The sequence below is a fragment of the Medicago sativa genome, chromosome 8 (assembly GCF_051527215.1).
Source record: "Medicago sativa cultivar Bolivia chromosome 8, Bolivia_mono, whole genome shotgun sequence".
NCBI classification, from domain to species: domain Eukaryota; kingdom Viridiplantae; phylum Streptophyta; class Magnoliopsida; order Fabales; family Fabaceae; genus Medicago; species Medicago sativa.
In genome coordinates this window covers 85,067,671-85,086,068 of record NC_140756.1, presented here as the reverse complement: position 1 = coordinate 85,086,068, position 18,398 = coordinate 85,067,671, and the positions used below count along the sequence as shown (strand labels likewise).

At 33.2% G+C, this 18,398-nt stretch overlaps 1 protein-coding gene across 1 annotated transcript; it reads right to left on the bottom strand.

Annotated features, from left to right (window-relative positions):
• Positions 1-11,205: 11,205 nt before the first annotated feature.
• LOC146902530 (monothiol glutaredoxin-S2) lies at positions 11,206-11,866 on the bottom strand. The gene has a single exon (XM_085733515.1). The coding sequence runs from the start codon at positions 11,789-11,791 to the stop codon at positions 11,480-11,482; it is 312 nt and encodes a 103-aa protein (XP_085589641.1). The 5' UTR covers positions 11,792-11,866; the 3' UTR covers positions 11,206-11,479.
• Between the last annotated feature and the right edge of the window lie 6,532 nt (positions 11,867-18,398).

Below are 18,398 nucleotides of genomic sequence, written 5' to 3'. Positions count from 1 at the left end.
GAAGAGAGAGAAGACAAAAACTCTATGTGTGACCAAACCAAATTTCTTGGTCCTGGTTCACACAAGAGTTTCTCGCATATGGTTACCACTAGCTTGGAGAATATCGGTGGTACGAGTAATGTTCATGTCAAAAACTATAAACTATGTCAAGTCTCTCGAGGCGCCACGTTTTGTTGCTATATATAACTACTTTCTTTATTATTCTTTAATAAAAAAGCTGCAAAAGCACACCTATGTAGAGGTTCCTTCGACCAATGATTTGATACTTAATTAGGTAAGTGGCTCTACGTAGAAGCCAAGGGCCACCACTTCTTCTTGGCGCACGTAACTGTACTTAACATGCATGATCACGTACTTATACTTGCAATGGAGCATGGCCATATTGCATGCACTTTCATGCATGCATACACTAACGTACACACTTTCATGATTGCTTGATGACAATCTCAAATAATTTTTATTTAGACATACACAAAAATGAAGAAAAGGTAAAAAAAGAGAGACTTAAATAATGTGTTATTTTAGATGATGAAATTATACGTACTTAGTCTACAAGTTCTAAATCAACTGACAAAATATCAAAATTGTTAGATCAGACGTCGTGATCGGAGTTTGAATTCCAACCACTCCACCTGTTTGTTTGAGTTTTAATGGTTATTTTTTTATTTCGTTTATATATAACAAATCTATACGAACAAATGAGAGGTGTCGCCAAGTTTTTAGTGACCGAAACAGTAGTAGGTAAAAACTATTTGTAGTTCTATACTTACGTCCAAATCCGTTGGTAAAAAGCATTTGTAGTTCTGATTAGGTTCTATACCTACGTGCCAAATCCGTACGTAAAACCTAATTGTTTTGTCCAACAGCTAAATTCCGTCACTATAGGATGCAGTGATGGAAAAATTCCGTAGGTGGAACACCAATATGCACCACGAAAAATTTGGCCATAGGTATAAGTATTTTGACCTATACCTACGGCTAAAGGACATTTACCTACGGTTTTGGCTGTCACTAAATGTCAAGTTTCTTGTAGTGGTTTGTATGTGTGGGTCTAAATATTTTATTTTGTGGTTGTGACCATAAAATATATTTTTTTTAACAACGAAGAAATTTTATTCAATATAGATATAGTAAATAGTACAAGTACTCACCCCTGATCTCAAAAATGGATAATCCTAATTAATAGATTAGCTTACGGGTCTATATCTTAGAATACAATGTAATGGAATGTAAACCATTCATGACGACTCAACTTCTTTCCCAAAACCAACTTCAAGAGAGGCTATTGATTGCATCTACTATATCTTGACCCCACTTATTGATTGTTGGAATGAAAATCGATTCTAACCCTAGACTCGATTCTAGATGAATCTATGGTATGGAGCTTTTGCGAGATTAAAATCGATTTTGAAATTTGAATGATGTGTAAACATCCTTTATCTTCCTAATGACGTAAAATAATGACGCTCAAAATCGGTCGTTTGTCCGTAACCAGCTTAATGACCACTACAAGAAAACTGTTTTTTAGAGTCGAAAATTAGCGTCGGCCCCCGACACCGACGCTACTTGCGTCTGCTTAGAGTCGGTTTAGCTTACGCTAAACCCTTGTTATTTTTCCTTTTTTCTAAAAAAATAAATAGCCTCGGCTAGGCCGACTCTATATTACTAAAACACTGATGGTACTTCTTTTAAATCATTTTTATATACTTATCATCGGCCCATCCGACTCTAAGTTTTAATCCATTTTTAAATTTTTTAGAAAAATAGTATGTGTTTAGAAAAACTATAAACTATTAAGAAAAATATTATGAGTGGGGGGATCGAACCTTGATCCCTCAAGTGATCCCTCAAGGCTTGTTCACCACTCTTTTACCACTATGGCAAGCTTTTTATTTGTGTTGATTTCATTTGTAATAATATATAAATCCTAATTACCACGCAAAAAAAAGGTATATAACTCAGCACAGTATTTTATATTTAACGTACTCAACTCAATTTCCCTCATAGTTCAAAAAAAAAAAAAACGCAATTACCCTCAGTTTCCATCTCTTCTTCTCACACTCGGATCTCATCATCCTTCCTCATCCATTCCGCTGCATCACCACCAACAGCTCTCCTCCCTCACCATGGTTGTGCTACTCAATGTCTCTTGTCTCTATGTTTGTCTCTGGTAATTATTGTTCAATTTCTAGGGTTTATATCAAAGGGGTTTGGGATTTAGGGTTTTTTCATTGTCTATAAAAGTTCATTCTTTCTTCTGTCTTTGATTCGTTCACTTTCCTTTCACTTTCTCATTTCCTTCGATAAATCTCTTGGACTTCAATTTGATCTATTTAATTTGAAAATAATAATAATTTTAAATACTTTTTTGGAGTTCTTCATGCTACTTGTATATTTGAGGATATTATTGTATTTATAGTCTATTTTTTTATTTAAGAGTTTTGATTTTTTTTAATTTTTTAGAAGTGAAAGGTGTAATAGATTGGTACATACCCAGAATTTGATTTTTAACCATTGCAACATCATTTAACAGTATACAAATTTTTATTATTTTATTTTTTATTTTAAATTAGATCCGTTGTGAATGCAGTTTGGCAATTATGAACGACTAATTGATAATATTCGTGTTGATTTTGGGTAAGCCGTATGCAATCTCTATTATGGTGGTCCTTTTTTACACTTTGGTACTTAGCTATTATGGAAAATATGAAATAGAAATAGTGACAATAAAACATTTTCTACACTTTTGTTTTGAAGCTTTTCTTTTTTGTTTTTTGTGCTCTCTTATTATTGGGTTAATTTCATCTAAGCTGGTGTGTTTTGGTTTTTGTTGTTTTATTTTGCTTTGTACTCTCTTGGTTTAATTTGTTTTCATCATTGCTTTGTTATTGTAGGATAGCTTTGAGACACATTAGCAAAAGTAGTTCTATTGGAAATTGATATAACTTGGATTTAGTTAGCTTATACAATTGAAGATGTAGGTATCTCAATCAATCATTTATGTTCATTTATCTCTTCACATTCATCGATCGAATCACAATTTGTTTCAGTTTCTGGTTTCAATCTTCATATGGTGATGATTGATGGGAAAGATCTCTTCTCTTCAAAACTCTCTACTGATTCACACTCTTCTTAGAAGATAAGTACGGCGTCAGGTCTGTTCCGTATGGTCAAGTTTTCATCATTAAATTGTTTGAATTCAATTTAATTGTGTCAAAACTTTGCAATGTTTTATCACTTCCTATTCAGGTGTGTCGATGAGCTTGGTGGAACGCTACTTAAAGTACACAAAACACAGGTACCGCCTCATTAGTTTTACATGTGTTGCCTTAATGTTTACTTAATTGTCAAACTCTTGTTGAACATGCTACTACTATAGGAGATGATTTAATTCCCAACCTTGTATTTGGAAAAGGTAATATGGCAGTAGCTTTTTTTACTTGTTAATCCATATTGTTTGATTTCGTTGCCTTCTTCCTCTCCGACTACAATTACTGAATGTTACAGTCTGCCATCTGTTTTGTTAAAGATGAGCACAAACGAGTTATAAAAGTAGTAAATTTCAATCTGATATTTTTACCATGATTTACTTTATCTAAAGTAGTAAAGTCCAATCTGTTTGTGTGGCCACATGTTATTTTAGTAAAGGCTTGTTTACAAGTCTCTTGCTCCTCATATGATGAGTGTTTCTTAATGGATGTCTTCTGTACAATGATCTTCATAACAAGCATAGATGCCTTCTGTACAATGATCTTCATAACAAGCAAGGAAATATTGTTGTTAGATCTAGTAAACAGGTTTTGAAATTAGTGATGATAAGTATTGTTTTGAATGGTGATAATTTATGTGGTTCCACTTTTCTTTTCTTTTTTTTTTAAAAAAAAGTAGTATTGTTAAACAAGGTTTGATAGCCAAGCACAACTAATTACAAGAGTGTAAGTTAGGCACAAGCACAAGCACAACCAATTTCCCTTGTAAGATTTATATATTAGCCAAAGGAGTGTAAGTTAGGCTCCCTGTTTGTATACCAGATTTGAGTTTAGGCTAGTTAAATAATTATCCTAGATGGTTTTGTGAAAATGTATGAACTTTTTGTGACCTTTTATGGAGAACGCATTTTAAAGTTGTGACTCTTGCTGCTATGTGCTCAGGTTTAAGCATATGAACAGCTAGAGAGCTTGAAATTGTAAGATTCTTAAACTTGTGAACTTAAATAGGCTGCTTACTTGTTTCTATTTTTCGTGTTTTGGTTTAAGTGTATTGTGTTCTTGATAATGCTAAATATGTTTTGGCCTTGCTAGTTTTACCACTATAGAACTTAGAATTTTATTTGTTTGCCTCGTTCATTAATTATATTAGATACTAGAATTACTTCCAAGTATGTAACTACATGGCGAGTTAATTGTAATGCTTCAAAGCCTTGAAAAAAATTAGTCACGTTTCAAGAACCCATAACTGAATTATTCTTGTCATACATTGATATGATGAATAATTGAACTGATGGTTTTTTATTAATTATCTAAATTTTAAGAGAGTACTTGTGAGTTGATATATCCAAGAGAGTACTTCAAGAGTGGAATTCCTTTATGAGAAGATTGAGAAATTTAGTTGTAGGAGATTCTAAATCCCCACTTATAGTTTCATTTATGTTTGTTCTAAATTGACTATTGGTTAGTTTGCATATGATTGACAAAAAACAACAGTTAAAGAAAGCTGTTTGCGTATGGTTGATTTAATTTTGTTTTTGTTAGGTTCATGCCCAACGGAGCTGGTGATGGTACGAAGCAGTTAAAGAAAGCAGCTAATGATCTAAACTAGCCAAAGAGGCTGTCGAGTGCTTTTTTTTATTCCATGTAAGTTTCGGTGATAAAAATTGTTTGAATATATGCTAAGTGTTATTGTTTATCATTTTTGCTTAACATATTGTGTTTAGTACAATTTGAATTTATGTTTACTTCTGTTATGAAAGGCGTGACTCTGCAATTTGAATGACATAATTTTTGTCATAGTCTCATAGATGGATGCTATTGGTAGAGAAAGGGGCATTTGAATGTCATATAACAAATACTCCAGAAGTGTTTACACAAATTTGCAACCGAGTAGAGTAGCATCAACTAAGAGTTCTATAGTCAAATATATAGTCTTTCCGAAAAGTTAAAGACTATATATTTGACTACAAAAGATAAATTATCAAGCAAACTTTCTATCAATGTATTAGTGTCCTAGTGGTCTATTTTGAGTGAACTATGTGACCATATTTCATTCTAACTAGTAACTAGTAGAGAATTACAACTGACTTCTTTTACTTAGTAGTGAAGTATAAATTACCTATAATAAATTCTTTTAATTTTATATCATTGAATTCTTAAGGAAATGACACCACCTGCTTACTTTCTCTTTTTCATTGGAGACATGCTATTGAGCCACAACAACAACAAAAAATTCACCAATCATCAAGTATTAACACCTCCTCCTTCTATGCTTTTCATCTTCATCTTTTTTTTGTTTGATTCAGTGCATTGATCAGTTCTTTGGCGATTACAAAATCCAGCAGCTGCTGCAAATATAATTACTATACATTGAGTACATTTGGAGGGATGCGGTGGAACAACGAATGACAATTTCTATTTCACAACTTCGTTGCATATGGGTACAAATTCTATTTCTTTTACATTTGTTTGGTCTCTCTTCTTTCGAAAAAGGCCGAATTCAGCATGTTCTTATTAGTATCTGAATAATTTCTCCTTTCATTCCAATCTAAAAACGGTAACTACCTATGATTAGATGCAAATCTCTGATCGTATAGGCAGAACATAGAGCATGTTTTTTGTAGTTCCATGAGTGGTGACCTTAAGTTAAATAAAATAAAGGGACCAATTTACTTCCTTCTAATTATTAGCATGCAAGAACAAAAAAGACAGGCGCAAAACGAGTTGTTAGACATGCACCGTGTGAAAGATAGAAATAAAGAGAATGATAGATGTGAATAGAGTTTAAGGGTTTTATTTTTTTTTAAGGAAGAGTTTAAGGGTTGTTGATAACTCCCTGGATTTTTTTTTGAGAGAATTCAAGAGGTTTGCTATATTTTCCATTAGTTTTTGGTAATTATAAACCTATTTAAATTAAGGGTTTGTCTAACATGTGCAATGTTGCACATGTTAGAACAACTAAAAGTAGCAATTTTTATTGAAAAATAACAATTATTTATTAGAAAATTATATATTTAATACAAGATGTACAAGTTCCAATGCGAAGTTACTATTTTAAACTTCTTAACATGTGCAAATTTGCACATGATAGAAAAACCCTTAAATTAAAAAAGCTGTTATGGCTTTGACTAGCTAGAAAAGACATCATTAATTAAGGTTGTTATTGTTTCTTTAATCAATTGCACTCATTTTTTGCATTGAGCAAACAAAAAATATTAATGAAGTTGCTAATGAACCCAATTAATTCTTTGTTGACAACAATATTGTGATGTCAATTTAAATCCTGAATAAGTCTCATAATTTTGATGCATTGAAATGATGTACTCCAGTTTTTAAAGTGAATTGATTAATAGTAGAAATGGGCAGCCAATAATTGATTATCATTGATGCGTTAAGTTAATTTTTTACTAATGGAGTGCTTTAGTTATTTCCTTCAGGATATTCTTCGATAGAAATAGAGGAGTATTATACAGATTCTTAAATCTATATAGCAAGCAGAAAGTTGCGTGTATATGTATGTATGCTTCGAGTTGCCTATATTTCCTTTTATCTATGAGTTTTATCAAAATACTTTAGATTTTTTGTTAAGCGGATCAAATTGCAAATCTAACTAACCATACAATTTGATAAAACTCATAGATAAAAGGAAATATAGGCAACTCGAATAATTTCACTCATGGGAGCATTCAAAGCTCCGTATTCAATCCCAAACTCTCAATTTGTTTCTAAACATCACTTTAAGGTTACCCTAACATCCAAACACTAATTTTCACATAACCCACCTAATTACAACAATATAATAAAAAAAACCAAACTGAACATAGAACCGAATAACTGAATTATTCTTGAACAAACTTAATTAGAATCAAATGTTTTTATATGAAAAAAAATGTCTCTAAAAGCTTCACTGAATAATTGATGAATCGAGAAAATGGTTGGTTGTATGGCGGCCGTGCAGCTAAGCAACCGAATAGGACAGTTGTATGGTAGTGTCATGTGTGGCTGAGAGAGAGAGAGAGAGAGGGGAGAGAGAGAGAGAGAGAGAGAGAGAGAGAGAGAGAGAGAGAGAGAGAGAGAGGTTGTTGCCATGCAGCGGCTCTTGCCTTTTATTTCTCCAAGATTTCTCAAAGAAGAACATCGTTTATATGCCCCAGTTCGATTATCATTCCACTTGCTATGTTACATTGACTTTTTCAATCAAAAATATCGTAGAGTGTGAATAAGTTATATGACTAATGTGTAAATATTCTTTCACTTTTTTGAAATGTCTTCGTCCTTTGCAAGACTTGGAAGTGTTATCAAAGTTTTGAAATGTCTTCGTCCTTTGCAAGACTTGGAAGTGTTATCAAAGTTTTGTTCTAATTTCTTCTATTGATTTGCCTTAGATTTTCCTAATTTTATTGTGACAGACTCAAATGGCTCGAGAAATAATATAGAGCATATGTGTACTGGTTTCTGTAAGTTGTGTTAGTGCAGGGAAAGATTGAATGTCTTCATCAAACCCACCCTCATAATTGTCACTCATGTTTCATGCATATTCATCCTCCATAGATAGATGAGTATATGCATCACAAACCTTTGTATATATTAAGTAACTCCATGTTAAAGAAGTGCATGAATTACATATCTTACAATTGTTGAAAAACATAATGTTTATGAGTTACATGCGTTAGCGCAGTAGAAAGAACGGGTACGGGAGTGCCCGTACAGCACCTTTTACCGACAAACAGAAAAACGTGAATATAAAGAGTTTCCAGTGCTGAAATGCAAAACAAAAAAATGTGAGTATAAAAAGTTTCCGTAGCATGTATTATTTTTGTGATAAAAAATTCTTTTCCTAAGTGCTCCAACAGACATTTGATTTTATGATATTACAATTGTTGGATAATGGTGTTAGCTCTGATGTGTTGACTGGTTTATTAGTACAATGAGGGAATAAAGTCAACGAATAATTTTAATTTTCTGGTAATCATTTAGCGTCGGCCAAACCGACTCTATTAATTTTAATAGACTTTTGAAAATAGACTTTAGCATCGGTGTGGCCGACTCTATAAAATTTCATTGACTACTTAAATGTTGACTTTAGAGTTTGCGTGTCCGACTCTAAATGAATCATTTAGCGTCGGTTTGGCTCACTCTACATGATTTGGTTGACTTTTTAGATGTTGAAAATATTAGCCTCGGATCGCTTAGAGTCGGATTTTAACTCGGCTTAACCGACGCTACACTAGCCTCGGAGGTCAAAACAGCGGACGCTATCAATTTCCTTCGAGTTTTTTAGCCTGCCCCCGACACCGACGCTAATCCGACTCTAAACCAGTGTTAGCGTCGGTTTTCACCCACTTAGAGTGGGTTTTAGGCCGACGCTAAAACGCAGTTTTCTTGTAGTGGACGTGTTAATAATCAATATGTTAATCGGGCACGGACGCACCTTATGTGCATTGAGTCAATCGACCCCACTTTTTTATTTTATTTCAACCAGTAATAGAATGAATTTATATCTTGACCCCACTTTAAATTGTATGTTGACCCCATATAACAAAACTAATACTCTTTTCGGTCACATTTATAAGCAAAAATTTATCTTTTAGTTTCATTGAATACCTAATGGATTTGGTATACATTCGATGAACCTAAAAAATATTTTTTTCTTATAAATATGGCCAGAGGAAGTACCTTAGTGAAAAAACAAAGTCATATTCTAAACTAATTTTATATTATATTTGTTAAAATGTTTTTTCTATCATGTGCAAATGCACATGTTAAAATGTTCAAAATAGTAAGTTTGTTTTGGTGCATTTTAAATTAAATATATGACTTTCTAAATAAAATTGTATAATACTTTCATATTTTCTACTGTAATTTTACGTATATACATTGACCCTGTTTATTGGAATTTCTAGCTCCGTCCCTGATGTTAAGTCGGGTATTTATCTCAGCCGATTAAAACCATGTTATTTCAGGTCTGTTGAAGTATGTTTTAACTAGTTTTACATTCGCAAAATAGGCTTAAATTTTAAAAATTCTTAGAACCATATCAAAATCAAGTTTTTGTTCTAGTGTTATTTAGTAATATCTTGTATTATTTCCCATTATAAGTCGTACGTCATTCCAAACTGACAAATGTTGGAGGCAAAGTCTCCATCTAACTACAAGAGCACGAGGTGCCCATATTCTTTATCTTCGTTTGATTAAGAATTCACTCACTCCACTTGTTCTTCTTTTTGCTTCTTCTTTTTTCCTCTTTTGTCTTTTTTTCTGGATTCCGTATATCTAAACTATTCGATGATGAGATCAAAAGGAATCATGTTACAGTGCGTTTATTCTATTTTTAAGCATAACAACACACGGTTTGCACCCGAATCACATACGCTACACATACTATCGTCTTCATAAATATACATAGTAAGATTTTTATTTTGAAGGATATAAAGTAAGATTTTGTTCCATTTTGTTTTTAGAGAAGATATTAAGGGGCACTTTTTAGGCTAATTTAATATAACATGTTAATTTTTTTTTCATTTTTATCAATATCAAGAAAGTTAATATTATATCCTTAAAAAATTAATATTATTGCAGATTAATAAAAATAAAAATAAAACTTTTCTTTATGGCATGAGGTACACGACCCATTACAAATATAGCGAAGTTAGGCAGAGCCTAAAACAAAACAAAGAAAAGGGGATATGAAATAGGGTCAACAACAAAAGGAAACAATTTATAACTAATGGGGTCCCTCAACAAAACAAAAAAACTAATGGGGCAAAAACTAACAGCAAAAATTAATCTAGAAAATCAAAACGAAGAAACCAAAAGTTATCCGCACAACCAAGATAACCTAACAAAGTGAGGTTCCATATGTTATGAGACATGGCATCTGTGGAAGAAATGAGAGAAAGTTATGAAACCTCTTGTATTGATGATAACAAAGAGTGTTACAAACGAAGAAGCTATCCATTAATGGGGTGGTTGGTTATAAGCTATTTATACTACTATCTACTATAACTAATCTACCACTAATCTATATCTCCAATACCACAACCCACTTCTAGAAAGTATTACCAAGAGCATAACGTACGTTATATGATCCATCAATTGGTCAATATCCGCAATTGTATTTAACAATATAGCGTCGTTTTACGACTTCCAAATCAACCACACTACATACTATCAAACTAAAGTCAAACGATGTTTGAGGTAAAAAAAACAACTCTAAGGAGCAAAAGACTAAGAATAAACCAAACTAGTCACGCCCCACCTAGTTGAAGATGTTATACTAAACCTAAAAAGAGAAATTACAAGTTGCTAAAGAGTGGCATGCCTATTATGAATCATTGAATCACATGGAAGAAGATCATAATAATCAACAAGAAAGGAAGCATAAGAGTATTCATTTGGGAGATACTCATAGGATTCATAATAGAATGAATATAGATTGATAAAAGAATGAATATGTGACGCAACGAAGTGGCTTATTTATAGAGCTACTTGGAGTAACGAACTCCCTAACTATCTTTCTATTCTAGTTATCACTAGATAACCTATTAACTAACGCCGTCTTCCAGTGTCGGTAATGACCACATAGCATACAATTGGATCCTTCTACATACATATGATGACCCTACGTCTTAAGAGATTTTGACAAGGTGAGACTTATGTAAAAGCCGTTACGCCATGAGAAAGCAAATACCTTTGTTGGAGTCAAGCTCTTCTAGACTTGGGGAAAGGTTTGAAATTCATTTCCTGAAAGGATTCCCGCACCCAATAAGACCCATCTGACAAGCCACATAAGCTAAACTAACAGAAATGAAACCTGGTATAAACATACCGGTCTATGAAAATGACCGTTGAATTAGGATATTAGAGGCCATACATGCATACATAAATATATATTCTAAAAAAAAACTATAATTCTACAAGTAACACTTTTGTTTTTATCGGCAAATAAGATTCCATTAAAACCAATACACCAATAAAATATGCAAAAAGGTAGTAACTTGTGGAACCATGTAGTATTTAATTTATTATCAATACTTATCAAAAAGATAACATTACATTTAACCCCTAAAAAAGAAGGCTAAACGATGGACAATGCCATCGGCCATAGAAGATCCTTGTCCTTAAGTGGCACCCCAAATCTATCAATTAAGTTAGACTAATTATACCTGGTGCCATAATCTCTAAGATTAACTCAACATTGCCTCTATATATATATAACCAAAAAAGGTCAACTTATTATTAATTAGTAACTTTGTGTGAGCCTGATGAGATTAAACCCAAAGAGCTCCAGCTTTTTTAAGCATTGGAATTAAGGAACGGTTAAGATGAAGACTCATGACTTGATTAGCTCCACCAACAAGCTCACCACCAATGAAAACAGTTGGAACAGATGGAGAACAACCAAGTCTTGAAATAAGTGCTTGTTCAATGTCTCTTCCTCTTGATATCTCATCAAGTTCATAAACTGCTGGATTCACACCAAAGTCACAAAATAGTGTCTTTATTGTATGACTCATGCAACATGAACTCTTGCTGAATATCACCACTGGTCTCTCTGAAACCATCTTTGTTACTCTCTCCATTGTAATGCCGAATGTGGAAAATGTTGGTTGATATGTGAGGAATGTGTGTTAGTTATAATTGAAGTTTTGATGTGTGTTGTTGAGTTAAGCCAAATGTGGCATGCTTATATAGGGGTTTGAGGGGAAGAAATTAAGGCTTGTTGGGAAAGAAAAGTGGAGAATCGTCGATTAGATATTTGGGTCACTTTCAAAATCATTGAAAGTGATTGATCAATTAAGTCCACTTTTACTACTAGCTAGTACAAACGATTCTTCATCCATGCATTGATTGCATGCACGGAATAATTCATGACAAGTCCTTGGTACGGTTTACTTCCAATACGATTGTTTGTTACCTTTGTTTCATGTACGGTTATTTGAATCTAAACACCAAATCAAACTATTTCCATTTTCTGATTGGGGAATAAGATTAATAGTGTATAATTCTCTAAAATAGTACAAATGTACAAAGAGAAATTCTTGCATGGTCTCTCACCTAACACATCATATTTATTCTCAACCACTAAAAATATGACGTGTTAGGTGAGAGACCATGCAAGAATTTCTCATGTAGAAATAGTAAGGCAAATGGTATGGTAACATATATACAAATATTATAGCATATAAAATTGTAGTATTTATCTCCATTTTGATCATCTTTTATTTTATTTTATTTTGACATAATTCAACACATTTCAAGGTGAATAAGTGAGGTGTCCGGGGTTCGAACCTAAACCCCTGCATATAACAATGCATGTTCCTGTTAGCTATGCTCACAGAGACAAAATTTAACACATTTCATATGCTACAATTTGTCTTTATATATTATTAATAAGAAAAATACGATCAAAATATATTAAATCAGTGGTAGAATGGTAGCATGTGTCTATTTTAATTATATTTTTCTACTAATAAATGATAACATAAAAAATATGTTGGATTTTATCACGAAATAAAAAAATATGAGTTGGATTTGTCACAATAAATATTTTAAAATATTAATTTATGCACTTTTTGTTACTTCTAATGGATAATTAAACATACTAAATGTTACTCCCTTCGTCCCTATATATATAAACACCATTTTATTAGAGGCAAAGGGTACTTATATATAGGAACGGAGGGAGTAAGATTGTGCATTGACATCTGAGCAATCCATCAGGCTACTCAAGTGATCCATGACATCAATATTGCACAATTTTCTATTTTTCCGGAAAGAAAGTTGGATTTATCGTTGAGCATCTGCTGCGTTGGAAGAAAAGTTGGATTTATCCAATTGGGGACCTCTTCTTTTGCAACTACGATTCGCATCTAATTCCGGAAAGGAAAATATGAATAATGCTTCGTGTACAATAGGAATTGCATTAATCCTCTAAAAAAAATAAGTAATTGGATTAACAGTAAAAAACATGTTACATGTGCCATATACGCTATGAACACATGTTAAAAAACTAGATATAGTGATTAGTGGTGATTCTTTCAGAAAGAAAAAAAAGAGTGATTAGTGGTGATCTGGGCCTATCTTTGCCACAGCTAGCTCGCGTTAATTTTGGTTTTTTTTTTTTTTAGCTGGGTCCCTATCCGTATTGATTTTGTTTGTGTTACCGCGCTCCACCTGATGGGCCGATCGCTTTTTCTCTTGGATTGGAAGTTAGTTACTAGTTTCAAGTTTTTTGGGCGAATAAGGTGTCTTTTTTGGTAGACCAAGAGTTGAGAAGTGTCTTAGCGATTTGTTTCTGGAGTCTGGTGGACTGATCGCTTTTGTATCAAGATTGGGAATTAGTTTTCTAGACTCTATGTTTTGGGGTTTAGTTAGTTGTCTTTCTCTGACACACCAATAGTTCAGTGGGTGGTGGAATCTAAATGAATGATAAATTGGTTGATGGCTAAATTAGCTGAAGGTTGAACATGGCTACTAAGTCCTATTATTGAATATGGCTACTTAGTCGTAATGGACTTGAAGAATATTATTAAGTCTTATTAAGATTCTCGTAATGTTTAATGAGAATTAAGGCCGTTGTAATTAATGTTTAATGAGTGTCCAAAAGACTGCAACATAGATTTTACCAAGTCCAAAGGAAGTATAACAACTTTTTTACATATGTAGCATGATAAAGGAAGTAATTAAAAAGAGAGAAAAGGAAATAGAAATAACTCAATGGTTAGTTTTGAATGGCAAAACATGATCAAACACCCACTTCATAAAATATATAAATGTAGAGAAATGTCGGTGGATGACAACAAAACAATCGTAACACAAGATAGTTTTTTCCCTCAACTCAATCGTATGGGCAAGATATATCATCTGACTAAGTCCAGAACGTGAATGAAGATATATTCCCTTAATAATATGGCGATGAAGGACATAGATAGTTAATAAATTAAGAAGTTGATAACTCGACAATGCGGTTTTCGGTTATAACTCAGCTTATAAGATAGCCGCTTACATTAGTAATGTTAGTCACGATCTTACATAAGTGCAAATCATCCTACATATCATCGTATCAGTTGATGAATTCATAAATCAACCAAATTGTCACGACATCATGTGATCACAGAGCTGGTCGACTAAGATCCGAATTTTGCACGACGAACTATCTTATAAATTTTCGGCATTCAAAAACAAGAAGCTTATTGGAAATGTTAAATTCAAACATGTAAAAAAAAGAGTTTAATTTGATGAGTAATTCTTTTTTGAGCAATGATAACTAGACACAAAAAACCAAACACAATTTAGACATCGTATCCTTCTACAATATTTTTATTTTTTCTTTTCTTTCAACCCTGTACTATGTCATCTCTCACTCCCTGTACTGTCTGTCTGTCTCTGTTTCTTTCTCTCGTAAATCACCACCACCACTGTTACACACTCTCTCCCCCTCTCCAAATCTCCGGCCACCGGCGACGACTGTCTACCGTCATCATTCTCCTCTCTAATCTATTTCTTTGCAAAAACAAATTCAAAAAAGACACCAAGGACGGTGGTTGTGATGGATGACGGAGACGGTGGTGAGAAAGGTGTGCTCAGATCTAAAGGGGTTGGAGGTCGGTGACAACAATGGTGAGGACGGTATAATGGTGTGTTGGCGAGGATGATGGTAGTGACAAAGACGGAGGTCGCGGCGGCAAGATGGACTGACGACGGTGGTGGTAATTGACGAGTAAAAGGTGGTGGTTAGGATGGAGGGTGCAGTGAGGACGGTGGTGGTTGCGAATGACGAAGGCAGTTGTGGTGGTGGAGGTGGACAGAAAGGAGGAAGAGGTCGGGAAGAGAGAAGAAGGAGAAAGACAAAGAAAATGGGAAGAATGAAGTGGAATTACCAAATTAACCCTATGGTTCACACCAAAATTACAGTTTTGTCCATGGTGTTGTATTTGTGTCACAAATATGTGTCCATTTATCATTTCTCTTCTTTTTTAATATACCAAATTAATATATCTAATTAAGTTACAACAAAATCTACATTATAAGAAACCTTTACTTTAAAAAAAGAAAAAAGAAAAGAACTTGTCAAAAAAAGAAAGAAACCTTTACTTCTTCAAATAAATCTTTACTATATATTTATCTATTTATTTATTAGTTTATTAAAGTAACACTCGTCCATATAATTACTATTTTTTGACAGAACATTTTTATTTTAAAAGCAATATATATGTATAAGTTTTAAAAATATTCTAGGAATGATCTAAATAACGAATATACGCAGCTTTGTGCTTGGCTGTCTTGTTGATTGTTGATATCTCTAGAAAGATCCATCTAAATGTAAAAGTTATTAAAATCGTATCTCATTGTGGCATGGTCACCACCACTAGCTAGAAGAATATTGGTGTGGTACAAAGTGAAGTTCATGTAAAAAATGTCAAGGCGCCACGTTTTGTTGCAAAATCTACTTTGGTTCACCCAGGCCAACCGCAAAAGGCTGCAAAAGCACACCATATGTAGAGGGTTCCTTCCCCACAGATCGACTTTAATTATATCTGGCTCTACGTAGATGTCAAGAGTCGCTTCTTTTTGGATCATATGTATCCATAATACTTAGCAGAGAGGAGAGCTAACAAATCTACTATATTTGAAACATGAATCATGGGTTTAACAAATCTTTTTGGATCATATATATTTGAAGTTTCCTTTTGTATATTTTATATCTCCCGCAACATACAAATTTTTTGGCTCATCTAGCCTCAAACTCCTTGACTTGTTAAACTTAGTTAAGAATCATGGGTTTAACAATATAAATTTTTTTTTGAGAGATCTCATACATGATGTAACATATCCCCATGTTTGTCTCATGTCTAATAAAAGACGTTGTCATTGCTACTAGAGCGCCTTGGTTGGATTTACTAGTGGTTCCTCATAAACACTACGAGGAGTTTAATATGTTGACATTCCTAATGTTTGTGAAGGCTCGTTTGGTCTTTGTTGGAATCACCTTATTGAAGTTGATGACGACAGTTCAACCAAAATGCCAAGACTCTTTTAAGATCTCAAGTGCATAGGCCAAACATAGTTTTGATCTGGAGAATTGAAATTTTCATGGGTACCAAATTTACTCTCATACTAGAGATTTAGCCTAGGTATGGGTTGATAGTCCTCAACTGTGATTCTCTTTATTCAATCTATTGCGTTGAGGAAGGAACTTCATTCATCAACTATGAGTTCCTTAATTACTATAGTAAACCGTTAAGTAATGTGTGTTTTTTGGGGGTTTTAGCTACCAAACTAAGAAATGCATGTAAATATAAACAATCACAAAAAGTAAAGAGATAATATTGCGTAGATAACTTACATTTGATTAATCGTGTGTTTCAAACATTGTACAAGATGAGTATTTATCGGCAAAACTATTCGTATTGGACAAACGATGGGGCATATACTGTTTAACCTTCCTTGGTTATTTGGGCGAGCAATGTGTTAGTTTTCCCTCGTGGAAGGGGTGTGTGGCGCCCCACGTTCGACTTATAGCTTTCCCTTTTATGGCATGATATGTTAAGTTGACAAGGTCCAATGTGTGCAGTCTCCCGTAAAATGTTCTTCCTTGCTCATCGCACTTTGCGATTGATGGTGCTAAAAATGGAGCATAAGTTAAGTTCCTATTCGGCTGATCCACATATTTTTCAATAGACTCGTGAAAGAATCAGTTGATCCTTATTCGGCTGCAATCGTGCTCGACTAACCTTCCACCGACTAAGGGGAAATTCTCATATCTTTGACTCGCCTATGTACCGATTTTGGGTAACAAGATAAATATTCTTACATTGTGTGTGTGTGTGTATGTCTATATATTATGTATTTATGTAGAATTTAGTTTCATAATCATTTCATTGAGTTAAATGGATTATCAAGATCAAAAAATTCAATCAATACACGATATAATTTTTTGCTGAAGAATTATATAGTTCGACTCATGCGTATTATTGTTTATGAAGGGAACAATTTTATAATCATGAGACCATTGTACTCATTTGAGGTTCGCCTAGTTGTTGGTTTGGGATCTTGAAGTTTGCTACTCTCAAGGTCTCAGGTTTGATTCCTTCTACTGCCAATTTCGGTGGACAAGTCTATACAGAGCAAGTGAGTTGTGGTATTGATCTCCTTGAATTAGTTTATTCTTGGGTCGGATACCATGTTTTAAAAAAAAAAAAAATCACAAGACATTGTAAAATTATAAGGATAAAAATATAAATTTGTTATAAAATCTTCCTTCTTTAATGTACCAAACATATTATAAGGATAAAAATCTAAATTTGTTATAAAATATTTCTTCTTCTTTTATGAACGAGACATATGTGACACTAAGATATCAGGTTAGGATCCTCTCTGTTTTCCCTGTTACTATAGTTTTGAAAAATATAAAGGGAAATGCTAACCGGTGCCCTCGGGGTACTGGTTAAGGATATGAAAAGGGAAATTATATAGTAGTTAATGCATTTAAATTGTGTAATTAATTTATAATAAAGTCAAAAGCAGTTTCCTTTTATGGTAATAATTACCTTTTATCGTATGCTTAACCAGTGCCCCGGGCACCGGTTAGCAGGACCCAAATATAAATACCAACCGTTTTTCCTATTACTAGAGATTTGAAAAATATAAATACGAAACGGTGACATTAAATTTTATAAATACCAACCGTTTTTCCTATTACTTAGATTTGAAAAATATAAATACGAAACGGTGACATTAAATTTTTCTCCAAAAATATAATATTTTTTTTTTCAAAAAAATATAAAATTTTAATAATGTAGAGAATAAACGGAGTAAATTGATAGGATCGAAACTATAAAATATTTCTCCAATTCCTTCCTCTCTTATCTACTACGTACTCCATCCGTTTCAAAATGAGCGTCGTTTTAGGTGTTTACACACATATTAAGAAATGCAATGATTAAAAGAAAGAGAATGGTTATTTTACCAAATTATCCTTATTAACTATTGGTTAGTTTTAAAAGTAATACTTTGGAAGTAGTGTGCAGAGTATTAATTGGAGGGTACAATTGAAAAGAAAAAGTTATTATTGCATTGGAAACTGAAAGTGACATTCATTTTGAAACAATTTTTTTTGGCTAAAACGACACTCATTTTGAAACGGAGGGAGTAAAATCTCTCCCATGTCTAGGCATGGCAACAGAA

Coding starts and splice junctions, on each gene's coding strand:
- LOC146902530 (XM_085733515.1), bottom strand. CDS start 11,791: ATGGAGAGAGTAACAAAGATGGTTTCAGAGAGACCAGTGGTGATATTC.